General features: G+C 46.7%; 7 protein-coding genes across 7 annotated transcripts; 4 read left to right on the top strand and 3 right to left on the bottom strand.

Moving 5' to 3' along the window:
* Window positions 1-612: 612 nt before the first annotated feature.
* Window positions 613-2212, top strand: I302_106121 (uncharacterized protein; the record flags this gene model as incomplete). Its single annotated transcript, XM_019191865.1, has 7 exons — window positions 613-744; window positions 840-1117; window positions 1209-1259; window positions 1337-1388; window positions 1447-1765; window positions 1858-1931; window positions 2009-2212. 7 exons carry the CDS (start codon window positions 613-615, stop codon window positions 2210-2212), a joined length of 1110 nt encoding a protein of 369 aa, XP_019046495.1.
* Window positions 2213-2349: 137 nt separating this feature from the next.
* Window positions 2350-3949, bottom strand: I302_106120 (uncharacterized protein; the record flags this gene model as incomplete). The annotated part of the gene is made up of 4 exons (XM_019191864.1): window positions 2350-2456; window positions 2512-2602; window positions 2677-3614; window positions 3679-3949. 4 exons carry the CDS (start codon window positions 3947-3949, stop codon window positions 2350-2352), a joined length of 1407 nt encoding a protein of 468 aa, XP_019046494.1.
* A 539-nt stretch (window positions 3950-4488) lies between these two features.
* On the top strand, window positions 4489-6257 carry I302_106119 (uncharacterized protein; the record flags this gene model as incomplete). The annotated part of the gene is made up of 8 exons (XM_019191863.1): window positions 4489-4722; window positions 4823-4938; window positions 4981-5075; window positions 5150-5262; window positions 5318-5470; window positions 5524-5773; window positions 5830-6115; window positions 6170-6257. The coding sequence occupies 8 exons, from the start codon at window positions 4489-4491 to the stop codon at window positions 6255-6257; spliced, it is 1335 nt and encodes a 444-aa protein (XP_019046493.1).
* A 159-nt stretch (window positions 6258-6416) lies between these two features.
* On the bottom strand, window positions 6417-7543 carry I302_106118 (uncharacterized protein; the record flags this gene model as incomplete). Its single annotated transcript, XM_019191862.1, has 5 exons — window positions 6417-6557; window positions 6615-6831; window positions 6884-6980; window positions 7033-7087; window positions 7148-7543. The coding sequence occupies 5 exons, from the start codon at window positions 7541-7543 to the stop codon at window positions 6417-6419; spliced, it is 906 nt and encodes a 301-aa protein (XP_019046492.1).
* A 515-nt stretch (window positions 7544-8058) lies between these two features.
* Window positions 8059-9594, top strand: I302_106117 (lipoyl synthase, mitochondrial; the record flags this gene model as incomplete). The annotated part of the gene is made up of 6 exons (XM_019191861.1): window positions 8059-8303; window positions 8363-8534; window positions 8602-8758; window positions 8816-9163; window positions 9228-9406; window positions 9469-9594. 6 exons carry the CDS (start codon window positions 8059-8061, stop codon window positions 9592-9594), a joined length of 1227 nt encoding a protein of 408 aa, XP_019046491.1.
* A 43-nt stretch (window positions 9595-9637) lies between these two features.
* I302_106116 (uncharacterized protein) lies at window positions 9638-11324 on the bottom strand (the record flags this gene model as incomplete). The annotated part of the gene is made up of 8 exons (XM_065870212.1): window positions 9638-9876; window positions 9942-10175; window positions 10227-10325; window positions 10389-10678; window positions 10727-10832; window positions 10883-10997; window positions 11057-11140; window positions 11202-11324. The coding sequence occupies 8 exons, from the start codon at window positions 11322-11324 to the stop codon at window positions 9638-9640; spliced, it is 1290 nt and encodes a 429-aa protein (XP_065726284.1).
* A 456-nt stretch (window positions 11325-11780) lies between these two features.
* I302_106115 (uncharacterized protein) lies at window positions 11781-17630 on the top strand (the record flags this gene model as incomplete). Its single annotated transcript, XM_019191859.1, has 18 exons — window positions 11781-12325; window positions 12405-12544; window positions 12596-12698; window positions 12757-12793; window positions 12843-12911; window positions 12961-13089; window positions 13150-13260; window positions 13313-13411; window positions 13468-13476; window positions 13532-13602; window positions 13654-13707; window positions 13759-13842; window positions 13907-14003; window positions 14053-14184; window positions 14238-14567; window positions 14633-17053; window positions 17112-17427; window positions 17494-17630. 18 exons carry the CDS (start codon window positions 11781-11783, stop codon window positions 17628-17630), a joined length of 4884 nt encoding a protein of 1627 aa, XP_019046489.1.
* Window positions 17631-18030: the final 400 nt, after the last annotated feature.

Raw genomic sequence — 18030 nt, 5'->3', positions numbered from 1 at the left:
TAGGGACCTGCTTGATGCAGTAGATCAAGAAACGAAATATGGTTGGGTTTAGGTCATAAATTACATTACATCGCAGATTTCTTTTCTTCCTGATTTTACTTTTTGGTGACTTTGGTGTTGCATATCCAACTATATATATATATATTCTTGGTCTCTTGATACGATTGGGGGATAGATATTCCATTTATACGTTATACGTTATATGAACAAGATGAAGATGAAGAGATGAATGATCATGCCTTTGTTACTGAATGAGGGAGGGGAATAGAAACTCTGAAAAGTCAAACGCGTGAAATCCAGGGTTAAGGTGGTTTGTCTGAATATCCGACGGAAGTGCATGTTGGCAAACGGGAAATCACCCTATGACGACGGTGAGATCATAAGGGACGATGAGATGCAAGGATTGAATGGGATACAAGATGGGACATAGCATGACAGATGAATTGATCACACACTGAACTCTCACCAACCTATCTACTCTCCCTGATAACAAGCGGACCAAGTCAAATACCATCAACAGCGATAGTCCAAAGGATACTCCTTACGCCAAGTTCACTAGTCCGAGAAAACAGGATTCAACCCTCGACATAGACCTGGTCACAAAACTAAAAAATGGGAATCATCTCCACCATCTTCACCTGGATATGGTTCCAGCTCGACCTGATCGTGCATTCGGGGTTCCCCGTGTTCTTCTGGGTGAGGCCCAGGTGGTCTATCGATGATGTACCTGATCAGAGCGGTAAGGTGGGTTCGATCATGTATCTCATATTCATTAGCTCCCCTCTGAACACGATGGAAGTCATGCAAGTCATGGTGCTGATCATGTGCGTATTCCATAGGTCGTACTAGTCACAGGGGGTAATTCGGGGACAGGCTACGCAACAGCACTATCGTTCTATTATGCAGGTGCCAAAGTTTATTTGGCATGTAGGAACGAGCAGCTGGCTAGGGAAGCTATAGATCAAATTAAGAAGGGGGGTGTAATTGGATTGAATGGGTTTACCCAGCCAAAGCCTGCTAAGAAGGATGGGACTAGGAAGAAGGGGGTGGTAGAGTTTGTAAAGTTGGATTTATCGGATTTGGAGAGTGTTGATCAGTGTGCGCAGGAGTTTCTGAAGTGAGTGGATATATATCTTCTGTGATTGAGATGAAGTGATGGAGAAGGGTCTGGGTAACTGTGCTGACTATGTGTCTTATTTGGTATATAGGAAAGAGGAGAAGTTGGATGTGTTGTTCGCTAATGCTGGTGTGATGGCTTCGTGAGTTCAGTGCAATTCGTCTTACGAAAAACAGGGAACAAGAAAGGATAATAAGCTGAAAATGGTATTCATGCCAGTCCCGAGGGATTGTACACCAAACAAGGATACACCTTACAATTCGGGACCAACGTACGTACATCTCAACCAGCTCACCCTCTGCTGTGCTGATGTTCGTCTCCTTCCATAGGTCCTGGGCCACCACCGCCTCATCAACCTCCTCTTACCTCTCCTCCTCTCATCCCCACCCACCCACCCAAGCCGAGTCATCCTAACTTCCTCGGCAGGTCACGCGAGCGCACCAAATGGAGGGGTAGATTTCAAATCTGTTGTCCGCGATCCTTCCGACCCAATCACCAGAGAGGGACAACAACCGAAACAGGGGAAAAACGAAAAGATGAGATGGGTAGAGTACGGTCAATCGAAATGGGGGGACATAGCTTTGGCTAAGTACCTTCATAATGTCTATGGTAGACAGGGGAGGTTGATTAGTGTGGCTGTTCATCCAGGTTGGTTCCCACTCCCACTCCCCTCTTTCCATTTTATCCCATTCCGATAATCCAGATGGAGGATGACTGATGGTCAATTGTCGTGGAAACAGGTATGGTCGCTACGAATTTGCCCAGACACATGTCATTGACACCTTACGTCACAAAGTTTGCACCTTGGCTATTTGTGAGTCAGAAGAACTTCTTGCTTGAACCGGTGCGTGTGTGACCCGCTGTCGCTAATTTAAGCGAGTGACGCGTCAGCCCGTCGTCACCCGGACATCCGATATTGGGGCCGTCAACCAAGTTTGGGCAGCTACTATTCCAGACCACGATGCGAGGTGGATCAGCGGGCAATACTTGGTACCATACAGGAAAGTCGGTATTGCCAGACCTGATCTGCAGGATGATAAGAAGATTGAGGAGGTTTGGAATTGGTGCGATGAGCAAGGTAAGAAGTGGGCGTGATTTGTCTCATCTCATCACAAATGAACCAAAAGTAACAAAAATCCGCCATCAGAAGTATGTACTGTATATCTATCTATATATATACGCCACAAAAAGATCGTAAGGATGATCAGGATCTAGTTTATCTAAAAATGCATCTAACGTAGACTCGAAGCTACGATATCTTTTATTCTTGTTGCTATGTACCCGAAATCTTCGCATGCTTTGTTGAGGTATTTCTCGGTGTTCTGGTCTTCCATGTGACCTAAAATATCCATGAGTACTACGTGACAAGTGTTTGTACCAAGAATCAAGCTCACCTTGCGGGACTTCCATCGTGAATGAGTGAGCATATTCCTCGAAATGCTCATGATGGGGTATAGGCGTCTCGCCATTGATAGGGCGGTCAAGCTGAAGATTGACCAGAGTATAAGCCATCTGTTCCTGACCTATGAACGAGTGGATGGAGATCAGAGGTAACTTACCAAAGAAGACGTGATCGTTGCCCAAGTTCTAGCAGTATTCGGATGGTTATATCCCCCTCCACCAGTTATACAAGTTTTCTTTCCCCATTTCTTCACTCTATCAATGCACCACCTCATCCCGCCCTCCTCTTCCACCGACCAATTACCGAATTGACCTACCCTATCTTCCGGTAGTCCGTCTGAGCCCATTTGCAGGACCACATAGTCTGGATCCCATTCTTTCACTATAGGCTCAACACATCCCTCCCATATAGTTTTATAGGTTTTCGAAGAAGGATACGCTCGTAGTGGTATTGAAAGAGAGAACGGAGTGGGTAACCAAGGATTCGTCAATTCGGCCCATGGGGTGAAAGGTGGATAGAAACCAGTCGCGAGATGATGGATCGAGAATGTCATTACAGAGGGTGGTTTTGGCGGTTTTGTTTCAGGCATAGGATCAGGGTATTCTCTTGTCGAGTGGAAGGCGGAAGATACACCGTCGGAATAGTGCAGATCCAAATCTAGATATAAGATTCTTGGTGGTCGTTTCTTGGGTTTACCCTTGACGTGTTGATCGGGGGGTAATGTGATTTTACCTTCTCTCGAGAGGAGTAATAACCCTAAAACCAGATCATTGATATAACAGAACCCACCCGCCTCGCTCTTCTTGGCATGATGTCGACCACCGTCCCAGCACACAACAAAATCAACTTCATCTTGTACCAACATCCTACAGGCGGTCGAAGTTGCCGCGGCAATTAGGGTGATGTATCTGGGTAACTTGGGGAAAGGCGGATTGTCATGCGACAGATTGTATTCGTCCATATCTCTGTATTCTTGCAGGTTTGGTCCCTTCGTTCGTGCTCGTTTAGCTGGCGGAGCGGAGGTTGAGGATGTATCTCGAGGAGCGGTGGGGTCGTATGATGGTGGTGAGCTTGCTCGGTACTTTTTGAGAGCGTCTGACGGACAAGTGACCAGTAAGCATTCGGAAAAGCGGAGAAGGGCCAATGAGATGATATTCACCTATATATGATTGATCATGGTATTTCAACAAGCATTGTTCCGTTCCCAGCTCTTCGTCCGGAGGCACTATCCTAGCCTTGTTACGGTCTTCACCATTGTTTACATCACCATCTTCGGTTTCATCGTCGAGCAAGTCAAGAGCTTTGATCAATGCGTGGACCATGCTCGATCGACCGATGTTGGAAGGAAGATCGTCGGACACATCTTGAAGTTCCTGTGACCATATGTAGCCGACTCTCGATCTACTTGGTTCTCCATTTTCAGTGGCCATGACTTGATACTCGAGTGGTCATGTGCGGCGCTCCAATGGGTACGGACATGTGATTGTTCATGATATCTCGTTGATGCAGGATCAAGCGGAGGGCATCGAGTAATGTTTCAACCGGCCGGACAACAGGACGCGACTGTCTTGGACAACCGATGAAGTCATCAGCAGTTAAAACAGCTGGATTAGAAACAGACGGTAATCGATGCTAGCCCAATTACAAACTTATCGTAATACATACACATCCTAACTTGTTTTGGATTAACCCGATGAGTTGGTATAACCATTTAGCCGAAACCGAGGGTGAGTGAGATCAGGTGATAGGCAACAGAGAGTAATTATCCAATGTCTAAGCTGCTGATCAGTTGATTACCAGCTTTAACAACGTGACGATGGGATGAGGGGATTCATCTACGAGACCGAACCGAAATCATGCGGGTGTCAAGTAGTCAACATCAAAACAATTTGAGCAATTACACCCCTCTGCGATGTCTTCAATGTAAGATATCAGTGAACAGACCTTCATCCCATATACATTGATCAACATGATAAGATCGATAAACACCTACAAATCAACCGGTCTCACATGGTCGAGGTCATCAGCTGAACGTATCAGATGTTATGTCGTTCAAGCTCAAGGTGAAAGCGGCTCACAACAGAACGGCAAATCACCTTCAGCTCGTCAATCCAGGTCGGCTCCTTCTATAAATCCCGCTCCTCCTACTACCGAAGAACCGTCTTTGGGAGAGAGCCCTTTGTTCCTCCATACTTCAGAAGAGGTGGGTCCCATGATATTCATATATCTCGCCTTTCCCGACTCCATACCTGTCAATCTCAACCTTGACAGCCCATTATCGTGCTCATTCGCATATCCCATAGGCACTGGCAACACCCGGTATCAGATTCACCGACGGACATGGATTGAAAGGTCCAACAGGTAAAGGCAGGCAGACAAGGCGGATGAACCTGTATCAAGCTATTCGGGATGCTCTAGGGTGAGTTACATGAACCTATCACAGTCAGCTGATCCAGATTAGGACTGCGCTGGACACGAACCCTAAGGCATTCGTATTTGGAGAAGATGTTCAGACGGGTGTATTTAGATGTACGACCGGACTGGTCGAGGAGTTTGGTAAGTTTGACTCAGCAGTTCAGGATACCGATCACCTATCCGCTGAAAGCATCTGCTGATATTGTTCGGGACAGGTAAAAAACGAGTGTTCAATACTCCCTTGACTGAGCAGGGTATAGCAGGATTCGGGATCGGATTAGCAAGTGTTGGTGCGACTGCCATCGCTGAGATTCAATTTGGTGATTATGTGAGTTTCACAGCACAGGAGAATTCCAAGAATCTGCGCTGATAGGATTGATCAGATCTTCCCCGCCTTCGACCAACTAGTCAACGAAGCTGCCAAACAACGATATGCGAGTGGAGGAGCATATCCCCTCGAGGGAGGTTCATTGACGATAAGAGCGCCTATAGGTAGTGTAGGACATGGAGGTTTATACCATTCTCAGTCACCTGAAGTGAGCAACCCTTTTCACCTGTAGACGACCCAGAACTGATGGCTGTGTGATAGGGTTTCTTCCTTGGTGCAGCAGGGCTGAAAGTGGTGATACCCCGATCGCCCATCCAGGCTAAAGGTCTACTACTAGCGGCTATCCGAGATCCTAACCCTGTATTGGTTTTTGAACCGAAGATCCTGTATAGAGCAGCTGTGGAGGAAGTACCGACCGATGATTATACATTACCTATCGGTCAACCAGAGATCGTAAGAGATGGAACTGATCTGACTGTAGTGGCGTATGGTACCCCATTACATATCTGTCGTTAGTGCTAGTCTCAATCCTCCATTCATACATAGTACACAGCTGATATGACGAAGAACGAGCGATCGATCTCCTCAGATCACCTCCACCAGCCCTCGTTTCCTTCCTTCCAAAATCCCTTCGACCACCTAACCCTGCTCCTTCCATCCAGCTCATCGATTTGCGGACCATCTCTCCCATGCCGTTAGGTGCACTGACAGAAGCAGTCAAGAAGACAGGACGAATGGTCATAGTGCACGAAGCTGGGAAAGCAGGAGGTGTGGGTAACGACCTGGCTGGTGAGGTTGGAAGGAGAGCTTTTGAGTACCTGGAAGCCCCTATAGGGCTTGTCACTGGATGGGAGTGAGTAAGACTATTCATGTCCGACGATTCCACAGCTGACGGAAACTCACTTAGCACACCCGTTCCTCTCACTTTCGAGAAATTCTATCAACCTGACGTGATTAGAGTATTTGACAAGTTAGTCGAAACATTAGCATATTAGCATGGTTTTTAGCATTTAGAGGAGTACCTGTAGTACATCTGGGTGAAAGGTTGTTTGTACTATATTCATAAGGTTCATGTCCATGTATGTTACAATGTTACTATACACACAGGAGGTCTCTAATGGGTGAAAAATCGACAAATGACACAGCGAGGCGGTTTAGAAGACTAATCGAACAGAAGCTTTAGTTTTTCTATCACTAAGAATTACAGAGTTGGCCGACTCACTAGCATGAACAGCTTCCGAGGCGATAGCACTTCCCGCACCAAAACCAATACCAGTGGTGAAAGCAGTACCGAGCTATTACACCTTATGGTCAGCTCGATCTGTCGTTGCAACACAGAGTAGCTGACTCACCTGACCACCAATCTTACCGAATTTGCTGTCCTTTTGGGGCTCTTGAACCACGACCCCACCCTGCATTTGCTGTTGAGGAGGCATCATTTGCATCTGACCAGGAGGAGGCTTTTGATCATAGTAGGATTGGGCGGAACCTTGATAGGGCACCATCATTTGTTGAGGTTGTTGTTGGAGAGGAGGTGGAGGAGGAGAAGAGTAATATGTTGCAGGTGGGCTATCGTAGAGATATTAGCTTAATCTTAAGCAGGAGCGCGATGACATCTTACAGCTTCTCAATATAGTTTGAAGGGAAGAGACCTGATCTTTGAATAGGTACTGTATGACCCTTGGGGATGACTCGACCTCGGTACCATTGCTCATTGACTATGCAAGGGATCAGTGAAATTATGGGGAATAACGAGGTGTACGAGCTCACCCTCTTCATCAATTACAATGATATCGCCACTCCTAAACTGGAGATCATCACCCTCCTATGGACAAGCAAGCTGATCAGCAAGGCACGTGCTCGAATGAGAGGACTTTCGACTCACTGTCCCGCTGAAATCCCATAAAGCTTTCGCCCTCGACTCAGCTGGTCTACCCCTCGGTGGCAAAGATGGGGCGGGAGCAGCTTGAGGCGGTTGTTGAGGAGGGGGAGCTTGTACCTGTGGTTGTTGTTGAGGTGGAGAGTGGATGGAATCTTCTCTAGCATGTCGCACGGTCCATGAGGTGGGTGACTGCGAGATATTCAGACCTGCGAATGAGGATGATGGTGAGGGTGAAGGTGGGTTGAGTGATGGGAATGGACCAGTAGGTGAAGGTAGCTTCTGCCTGATCAGAGACGCATCTGTCGGGTTGATGATTGACAGCGATTCGAGTAAAGCGATTGAGGAGAGAGTCTGGTTGATCAAGTGGGAAGCAAAGGCCTGTGCGGGTTGTTGTGACATCCCGGCTATTTGTTGTTAATTTTGGTGTTTCGTCGAAATCAGTTGATCGAGAGGTAGAGGCCAGTAAAGAGAGTCAAGATGAACGGTCAGCTGGTTATATGTGATGAATGAAGTGATAGTAGTTATTGAAACGATGAGATACAAAAGATCAAAGGGTGTTATTGAGAGGTTGGATCAAAGGTATATGGCATATATATATATATATACATACGAGTAGCACACGTACAACATATCAACACAAAATACCCACCACAGTCCCGTCGGAAGGCGGGAGTCCCAAGTGGAGGTCACGATGTCTACGAGAGCGGAATACGCCGCCTTGTTTTTCCAATTTAATCTTTGTTGTTGGAAATATTGATCCGATCAGAGGAGGAGAAGATACGGACGAATCGAGTGATGGCTATTCCGATCCGTGAAATATCTATAAAACATCCTATCCTCCATACTCTCACAAACTCATCAAGTATCACTCCCACCATCTTGCACTCCCCTGCTGCAGCTCTGATCCTACCGCAATGTTACGACTTACCACATCAGCATCAACCTCAGCAAGCAGGATCATCGCCGGACCATCCGTTCGTCGGTGCCTCGCCACTGCCGTCCCCACTAATCCTGCTTCTCCATCAACCGATACTACCGCCGCTCCCCCTCGACGTAAACGATTCGAGAAGCTGGATGATGGACTCACATTCGATGATTTTGTATCAGGACAGGAGCTACCTGATGCGAATGAACGAGTAGTATTGGGTAATACAACACAGTAAGTAACCCTGTGCTAGGTAGATGAAGCTTTTCTTATAGCTGACATAATCCTGATAGACCGCGATTACCTTCATTTCTCAAACACCCTATACCTACTGGCGCATCATATAGTAATATCAAGAAGGAGCTGAGAGGGTTAGGTCTCCACACCGTATGTGAAGAGGCGAAATGCCCTAATATTGGAGAGTGTTGGGGTGGGGGAAAAGGGAATGCTACAGCGACCATCATGGTGAGTTCGAGCTATATGGCATAGAGAACCGTATAGTATACGGCGTTGACAGCTCGACTCGATGCAGCTCATGGGTGATCAATGTACGCGAGGATGTCGATTCTGCTCAGTCAAGACTGCTCGAGCTCCACCACCTTTGGACGTACATGAGCCTGAGAACACTGCCGAGGCAATTAGCAGATGGGGATTGGGATATATCGTATTGACTAGTGTTGATAGAGATGGTGAGCGACTAACATCAGTTCGATTTGGTGCTTTGGCTAACATGGTGTATACGTTAGATCTCGTCGATGGAGGTGCAGCTCACATAGCATCGACGATATCGAAGATCAAGCAGAAAGCGCCTAAAATCCTCGTCGAAGCATTAACACCTGATTTCGCAAACAAGGGAGTCGACACTATACACACCGTCGCTTCTTCCGGATTAGACGTTTTCGCCCACAATGTCGAAACCGTGGAGAGATGTACACCGTTTGTGAGAGATAGGAGAGCAGGGTTCAACCAGAGTTTAAGAGTATTGGAGGAAGCAAAGATGGGTGCTAAGAATGCTGGCAAGGAGATCTTGACGAAGAGTAGTATAATGTTGGGTGTCGGGGAGAGGGAAGACGAGATACATGAGACCTTGAGACGTGAGTGGGCATTGATTAGCCCCGATAATGTACACAATAGCTGATCTGACACTATCTCTAATAGGATTGAGACAGTCTGACGTGGATGTCGTGACTTTCGGTCAATACATGAGACCTACCAAGAAGCATATGAAGGTCGATCGATATGTACAACCGGAAGAGTTCGCCAAATGGAAGGAAGTGGCAGAGGGTATGGGTTTCTTATACGTCGCTTCGGGACCTTTGGTCAGATCAAGTTACAAGGTAAGTATGGTGGCTCTGCTCAATGTTCAGAACGGACTGCTAATTCACTTTTCCCAATCTAGGCTGGAGAATTCTTCATCGAGAATGTATTGAAGAAGCGACGAGCAGCAGCCGCTGAACAGGCAGCAGCGAACCTTTCCACTCAATCACCGGAGTCAACTTCAACCGCTTCGGTAGCTAGTGCTTGATCCTATGTTGATGCATTGTATTTGTATGATTACATTGTTGGTCCTATCTGCCTTTCCAATCGTTACCACCACCACCGGGACTATTACCCCAGGTAGTCGGTCTCAACGTGCCACGATCATCTCGCGAGAAGTAACCACTCCCCGCTCTCTCGAATGCTGGTGATCCAGATGGCAGCGACGATGGTATATACTCCTTTTCTTTCCCCACGACTGCTTTCGATACTTCCTTTTGGGCTCTGTTGAACACCCTCAACCCGAAGGACGCGACTGTCCATACTCCGCCTGTGAGATTTAAATGTCAGCAAAGGAAACACTGTTAGTAGTGGGGAAAATAAGCGAGAACTCACCTATCACTCCTACCAATCTGATCAAGAATTGGTACAACGAGGTTGTCCTCTCCCTCACGGTCAAAGCCATCGCTTCTAGATCATACTTGAAGAAGATACCAGGTACCCCTTTTCCATGTTCGAAAGATCGCGAGTAATCTGTTACAGCATATTGTGACGTTACGAGTCGACGTCGAGCTGCATCAATATAGGTAGTCGGAACAACCCGCAGGAAGTATTGGAAAATGGTGAATGCTATGATACAGTATCAGCAGTACAACGCATAGATGCAGCAAGATTACTCACGTTCTTTGGCAATTTCATAGCTCTTGTCAAGCGGTTGAGAGATAGCTGGGAAGAATGGGCCAAAGGAAAATTCGTGGACAATATGGGATAGGTTCATCACTACAGGCCAGATCAGTATGTGCTTATCGACCATTGACATTGCTTTGATATCATTCTACTCACAATTATGGTCGGTGTGTTCAAAACTCATATACCCATGACCAAGCGTAGTGACGTGTAGATTTGCTGTGACCTTCTTGACCTCGACACTACCGTAAATTCTGCAGGCTGGACCATCGGGAACACTGTCGTATGTGGGTCTATAAGCAGCTTGAGATTTCTTGACTCCTTTCCTTGACGGAGGTGAGAACAGCAATCGCTGTATACCGGTAAAAGTTCTTTTCTGATTTGGCGTACGACGACGTGACGAAGAGATGACCTCTGAAGCTGATTGAGCGGTAGGTGATACGTGTCTGAATAGATCGTCAGTATAAGCATGTCGTCGTGAGAACGTGACTCACTTCATAGACGTTGATCCGACTGTACTGAAATGGGTACCATCCTTGACAAAGGAGTTGCTAAGATGTAATCTATCTCCTACAGCATCCCTCAAGTCGATGGAAAGGTCTGACATGGGAGTCAGCTATATACGTCTAGTGACCTGATCACAAACTCACAATGGCAAGGCATAGCTACCGTCAGATCGACATTCAGCTGAAGGTCTTTCTCTAGCTCATGATCTACATGGAACGAATAGTTTGGTGCGCCGTAAAGGTATTCTCCCAAGTCGTTCTACGGGGATGAAAATCAACTGTTTAATCCTGTTTGTGTGCGATGGTACGGTAACTTACCAGCACCAATAAGAATATGATCAGCCCGACTACTGCAGTCAGCACTCCTCCTCTTCTTGAGTGGACGGTATATGTCGATTGTACCTGTATCACTCCCTGATCAACGCCTGTCACAAGTCAATGCGATGACCAGACTTGGACTTACCTTTGGAAAAGCATCAAAGCTCTTTATGGGCGCTATCTTGTCCAGCTCATCCAGCAGCGACTGACTCTCCCTCCTTGGTCTTGACTGCATGCTCGCATGATCTATCAGATGTGGTTCGTACATGGCGGTATCGATGGTGGTAACGAGACGAGGCACATTAAGTGAAGCCCACCAGATAATCATCTTTGACTTGACCACTTGCATGCACGCTGCTGTCGTGAACGTGGCATATCTATCTATAGAGTCGCACAGAACGGCGGTCGCCGAAAATACTCGATGTGTGGTACTAATACGTGCCTGCTTTTGACTTTTGACATTAGTAGACCCGACCCTGAATGAACAAAGAAGCGCGACAGAAACATACGAGTAAGAGTATCTTAACATGTCAACAACATTCCACATTCCATAAAAGCACTCTGTAGATGTTGGTTCAACCTGTATACTGACATCTCATTCAACTATATTCTCTCTACAGCTATATATATATGTTATATATCTAAACCTAGAAGATATACCCGACTGGTCATTCATATCTCATGTCGGTATACAGCTTATAACCCAAAACACCCTTAGCGATAAATGTCATTGTCCCCAACCAAACATAGAACACTCTCTCGTCAACCTTCATCCCCCTCCCTTGCTGTCGGTCTACCACCTGCCCTACCCGAATCCAACATCATGCAACCTTCCTCACCCTCCAAGGTATCAAAGTCGAAGTCACGCAAGCGTATACATCGCGGGGATGTATCCTCTTCAGCAGCTTCATCGGAAAATGAACAAGAAGATTCCACTCAGATAACACCTAAACGTAAAATCATCAATCCTGCAGATGCACCTCTGCCGCCTTCGACGGGGAAGAAGGCAAAGAAGAAGTTGACCCTTCAAGAAAGATTAGCGGTTGCTGCCAATGCTAAAGCTGGAGCTGCGGCTGCGGCTGAAGGAGGAATGAAAGCGAAAGTGAAGAGTAGTAGAAGTATAGCAGATATGAGCGAGGTCGCATCAGTAGCGGAGAGTTCTTCAGCAGCATCCATGTTGATGACACCTCAAACCAGATCAGAGATACTGTCCTCTCGGAGTACCGCATCTTCCTCCAGCTCCAGTGATAAGGTGGTAGTTTGCGTTAGGTCAGTCCAGATCTCAATATACTAATCTAATCAGTGATTCAACCGAGAGACATAGCTGAGACTATTGGTCATTTTACAGGATAAAACCAACTACCAATCCTTTCGCTAATATAGCATACGATATCACGCCTACCTCATTGACACTATCTGATGAACATCCCAAAGTCAAGCAGCGAGGTGGAAAGGCCGGGAGGGAGGATGGATATACATATACATTTGGTGAGTTGCTGTATCATTGACGCTGCACGTAAGACTAACTGTCAAACACAGATAAACTGCTACAGTACCCATCGACCACCCCAGAACTGTATGGACAGAAAGTCGCGCCGTTAGTAGACAAGGCTATGCATGGGTTCAATAGTACGATCTTTGCGTAAGTACATAATCAAGCCTTAAATACAGCATACAACATGCTTACGCTGCTCATGCAGATACGGTCAGACAGGTAGTGGAAAATCTTTCACGATGGTCAGTCTGAACTTGCCTATCGTAACACCTGTACTGACAATAGCATTAGACCGGAACTTCCGATGAATTAGGTGTGATACCCTGCGCTGTTGACGGTGTATTTGATGCAATCACAGCGGTGAGTGATTCGTCTCGATCTAGGATCATATACTGACTACTGCTCACAGGATACCGAACGAGCATTTTTGTTGCGAGTGTCATATATCGAAATTTACAATGAAACTCTGCGAGACCTTCTCAACTTCAAGAAGGGACCATTGAAAGATGATGAAAAGCCTGCCATACATTACGCCAAGGTGAGTGGACAGATATCACCGATGATATACGATGCTAATCATTGTGGTCATTGACAATAGGGGAAAGTGTACGTTGATCCGCTGGTCGAAGAGATAGTGTCAACACCCCAAGACGTGATAGAGCTGCTGGAAAAGGGAAACGCACAGAGGCGTATAGGTGCTACCGATTGGGTGAGTTTTCAAACCGTTAAATGCAACAATTCGTATTAACAATGGTGTGTAGAACGAACGCTCTTCCCGATCTCACTGTGTATTCACCATTGTGATCGAGTCAAGGCCGAGAGATGGCAATGGGGACGATGATATCAGATTATCTCGATTGGTAAGTTGACTTCTTGAGCTGAAAAAAGCAATATTACTGACATTTCATATCTTCAGAATCTCATCGTAAGCATCCGTAGACGGCTAAGCGATTGGTCATTGCTGATTCCAAAATATGCAGGATCTTGCTGGTTCGGAAAAAGCCGTCTCTGACTCCGAGAGACGAGGTGAAGGGAAACATATCAATCAGAGGTGAGCTCAGTGGTCGCGCCTTTGCTGTCTTCATGGCTGACCATCTTCCAGTCTACTTGCCTTGCGAGAGGTGATCAATAAGCTTACCGAGAAGACCAAAGCTACGTAAGTCGGACTGATGATGATGGCACAAGACCCTCGCTGATCGAAATATAGCCATATACCCTATCGAAACTCTAAACTCACCCATCTCCTGGAAAATGCTTTGGGCGGTGATTCAAACATTTGTGTCATCTGCACGTAAGTCCGCTGTCACAAGCAAGGTACATGATGAGTGAAGTCACTGATTGAGTCGAAATTCCAGTATGTCAGCCGAAGAAGAACACTGCGGGGAGACTCTGGAGACGCTGAAATTTGCTGGCCGATGCTCACAGGTCAAGACCAACGCGAAGAAGAATATCGTGAGTTCATTCCACAAGGAACTGGCATTTCCACTGACTCTGATTCCAGTTACAATCGTCTGAACGAGCGTTAATTAAAGCGAAAGATCAAGAAATCGAGGAGCTCAAATCTCGACTAGCGACTCTCACAAGCAGCGAAAGTTCTGCTAGGATTGAACCCCAAGTGGATCAGATATCCAATGTGAGCGCGATTTCATGATCACGTTGCGCCCGCATTGACTTCATTTTCTTTAGCTCGCTGAATCTGTGGCTGCGATGGAAGCTAGAAAAGCAAAATTGGTCTCACAGCTGTCGAAGCTGAATGGCGAGATTCTGACTTCCGAATTACCAAGATCCGGATCTGGTCTACCCTTATCGCCCCCGAAACCGAAAAGACGACGAATCAGTGATTTCTCTGCGATCGTGGCTTCCGGCTCCGGTAGGACGGGCATCGGTTTAGGCACTCCCAAGAAAACAGTTGATCGAAGGGCTATCAGTGGTATGAGCAGATTAACGGAGGAGAACGAGGAAATGGCTGGGATCATGGGAACATTGGAACAGGCGGCCGGTGGGGATGTCGCAAAGGTGAGCTATACATTTCGCCCTCTACATTGTATGAATAGAAACTGACGATGTGCTGCCGGTCCCAGAGCTTCGACCAGGATCGTGCTCTAGCAGCTGCCCGACGGAATCTCGCTATCAAGGAAGAAGAGTTAGTACTCGCGAATCGAAACCTTGCTTCTGCTCTTGCCCGCGCTTCTCAACTGTCCGACCGGGATTTGAAAATCACCTCACTCGAATCTGAACTCAAACAAGCCCTGGATGCGCTTGCTTCTACACAAGAGTCTTTGCTGCACTCTGAGACGGATCTCAAGGATCGGAATGCTCAACTGGAAATCACTCGTACGGAACTTGTGTCAACCATAGAGGAGCGAAGTAAGAAGATCGATGAACTTGAAAACAAATTGATACATCTTCGAAATAGTCGAGAGGAGCTTGTCATGGAAGATCAAGTCCGTCTGGATGAAGTGCAGAAACAAGTGGACGCGATGAAGCAAGAGAAAGAGGATTTGATGATGGAGGTTCAGACGCTTAAAAGCCAGTCTGAGATTTTTGAGAAGGAGAAGAAGGAGGAGGTTGAGAAGCTCACTGGTGAAATCGTCAAGCTGTCTACTCAGCAAACCGAAAAACAAGTCGAATTAGAAGCCATGTCTCTCCAGGTACAGGATCATGAATCCACCATTTCTACCTTGCGAAATCGAGTCGACACATTCTCATCTCTTCAAGAGACTCTCGATGCTGAGATAGCCACTCTCCGCACCGAAAAGTCTCTCGCCGACCGACAGACGGAAGAAGCTCGAGCTGATTTGGATCGGTTTCAACGCGAAGCCATGTCCAATGAAGCGAAAGTCTTGGGGGAACTACGAGCTGAGATTGGTAATCTAAGGAAGGGAAGAGATGAAGATAGACTGGCTTGGGAAAAGCAAAGGGTGGAGCTGGAAGGAGAGGTCCAGGAGGAGAAGCGACGGAGGGAGGAGAGGGAGAGAGAGCTCGATGGGTTTCGGAAAGATGCTGAGGAGAATAGGGGAAAAACGCAAGGGATGCAAGAACAGATCAACGAAATGTTGAGAAAGCTGGATGAAGCGGCGAAAGTCAATGCTGTGCTAGAAACTCAACTTCGTCAGGAAAGTGAAGCGAAGGCGGCTATTGCGAAGGAAAGGGATGAAGCTCGAGATCGATTGGTCGCAGCGGGTGGAGCTGAAGATCAGCTACAATCGGAGATCGCTGCTCGTACCGCCTTGCAAGCTCAATTCGATGGAATCACCCATAAACTCGATGCTACCACAGCCGACTTCAGTACACAGCTCCAATCGTTGCAAGATGTCGAGGAGAAACTAGCTACCGCTCAAAAGGATCTCGAAATCCAGGAGAAAAGACTCGAGACTGAGAGTGCTGCTCGAGTAGACGCTGAGAAGAAGATCGACGAGTTGAACCATCTTAAAGATCAAGCTATAGCTGCAGAGAAGGAGAAGGAGAGAGTTCTCGAAGAAGAGAAAGTGGCCAGAGGCGAGGTGGAAAAGCGAGTTCAGCAGCTATCTAGTCAACGGGAAGCGAACTTGAAAGGAGTTAAGGAAATGCGAAGGAAGTTGGATGCCGAAGTGGGATCTAGAAAGGGTTTTGAGCAAGAGTTGCTACAGCTTAAAGAGCAAGCAAAAGCTGCTACTCTGGATGAAGATGAGGCGAAGACGAAGCTAGTGAAGGAAATCGCTGCCAAAGAAGAGATTGCCAAGCAACTCAACAAACTCACCGACGACTTTACCGCCCTATCCTCCACTGTTAAGGATAAAGAAGATAGCTTGAAGTCTGCTCTTTCGAATAATGATAGCTATGAACGGCAACTCGCCTCTCTCACCAAAGAACATGAAGCTACCAAGCTCGCCTTGCAAGCGAAAGAAACTGAGATCACCATATCGGTAGCTGCAACGCAAGAAGTCGAGCGAAAGTTGGCCGAAATCACTTCACAAAACCAGAACATCTCTGGGCTACAAGAACAGCTCCAAACCGAAATCAACGCTCGACGAGCTGCTGAGCTCCATCTCACCAAGGTGTCAGAGGAGCTAGTCCACAAGCACGAGTCAGCACAACAGATCCTTGAAGAGGAACTTCTCTCAATCCGTCAAGCCTTGAAGACTGCTCAGAGAGAGGTTTCTGATTCTCAAGTCGAGAATGAATCCCACAAAATCAAGATCGACCAACTTTCTTCTGAATTGCAGAGCATCAAGTCTAAATCCGAGGTCACAATCACCACCTCCATTTCATCTCGATTACGTCACTCAGCACCTGGCCCAGGTCATGGTATTGATAGGGATATGTCAGCTACTGCCCTTGACAGTCTACGATCGCGTTCCAGACGAGGCGTCTCTAGTGGTACTGGTACTTTGGAAAGAGATCCCTCTTTGGCTATGTTGAGAGGAAGAGAGGAGGAAGAGATCGAAAGATTGGAAAGGATCATCGAAGTCCAGAAGGAGATCATTGACGAACAGAGAGAGAAGATCGAGAGATGGGGCAAGGTGAGTGTAGAACAATGGGACTTGGCAACTTTCGCTGACAGATGCTTTCCGCCAACAGGAAATGGAGAAACAACGTGAAATCGTCCGATTGCTTACCAATGATAACACTGCTATTGCTTCCGCGCCTTCACCCTCTCCTCTTCCAATTCGAGCTGGCTCACCTCGAGGTCATGGCAAATCTCATTCCATCTCTCATTCACCTATGCCATCTCCACTCCCTAATGCCAAAGGTCTAGTGTCCACCTTTACTGCTCGTAACCTTGCTTTACCAACTAGTCCAAGCCCTCTCCCGATGCATCCTACCCAGTTCAGCAACTCTTCATCCAGGACTAGAAGGAGAGTTACCATTGAACACGATATGGATCGGCTTACTGGTAAGTCGCGTACCTGTTGAATCTGACTATGTCTCAATGTGGTAGCTGACTGGATCGCATTTCTAGAAACGAGTAAAGTCAATAAAGCGAAAGCGATATTCGAATCCCCCGAAAAGAATTCGACTATGCCTGCTACACCTCCCAAGATCCCTCTTCAAGCTACTCAGAGTGTAAGATCTGTCCCGAGGCAGCGTCGTCCTTAGACGTCCTGCTATTCCAATTGTTTTATAGCGTTTCTTGCCTTTGGGTCATTTGTTGATATCCGCTGTGCGGATTTGCTGCTTCTCTTTATTCTTTTTGTTTCTGAATCTTATTCTATTTCCGATTTCATGAGCTCAATTGACAAGGGTTGATATAATATTATTCCCTGCATGTTTATATATACAATGTGATGAATGCCTTGATATGGTTGCTTGCTTTTATACGATCGGGACGAGTAGTCCCCGTAAGAGAGTAAGAGAGCACTAAGTACTGGGCGAGATTGAGATTACCAAGATCATCGAAGGGAATCACGTGATACGATTCATGTCAACAACATGTTCACCTCGACCATCCATGCCTTTTGCAATTGCGGACTAAGCTATAAATCATTTGTCTGAATAT

This window comes from Kwoniella bestiolae, chromosome 4 (assembly GCF_000512585.2).
Source record: "Kwoniella bestiolae CBS 10118 chromosome 4, complete sequence".
In the NCBI taxonomy this organism is placed as follows: Eukaryota; Fungi; Basidiomycota; class Tremellomycetes; order Tremellales; family Cryptococcaceae; genus Kwoniella; species Kwoniella bestiolae.
This window is presented reverse-complemented; position numbering and strand designations above follow the sequence as displayed.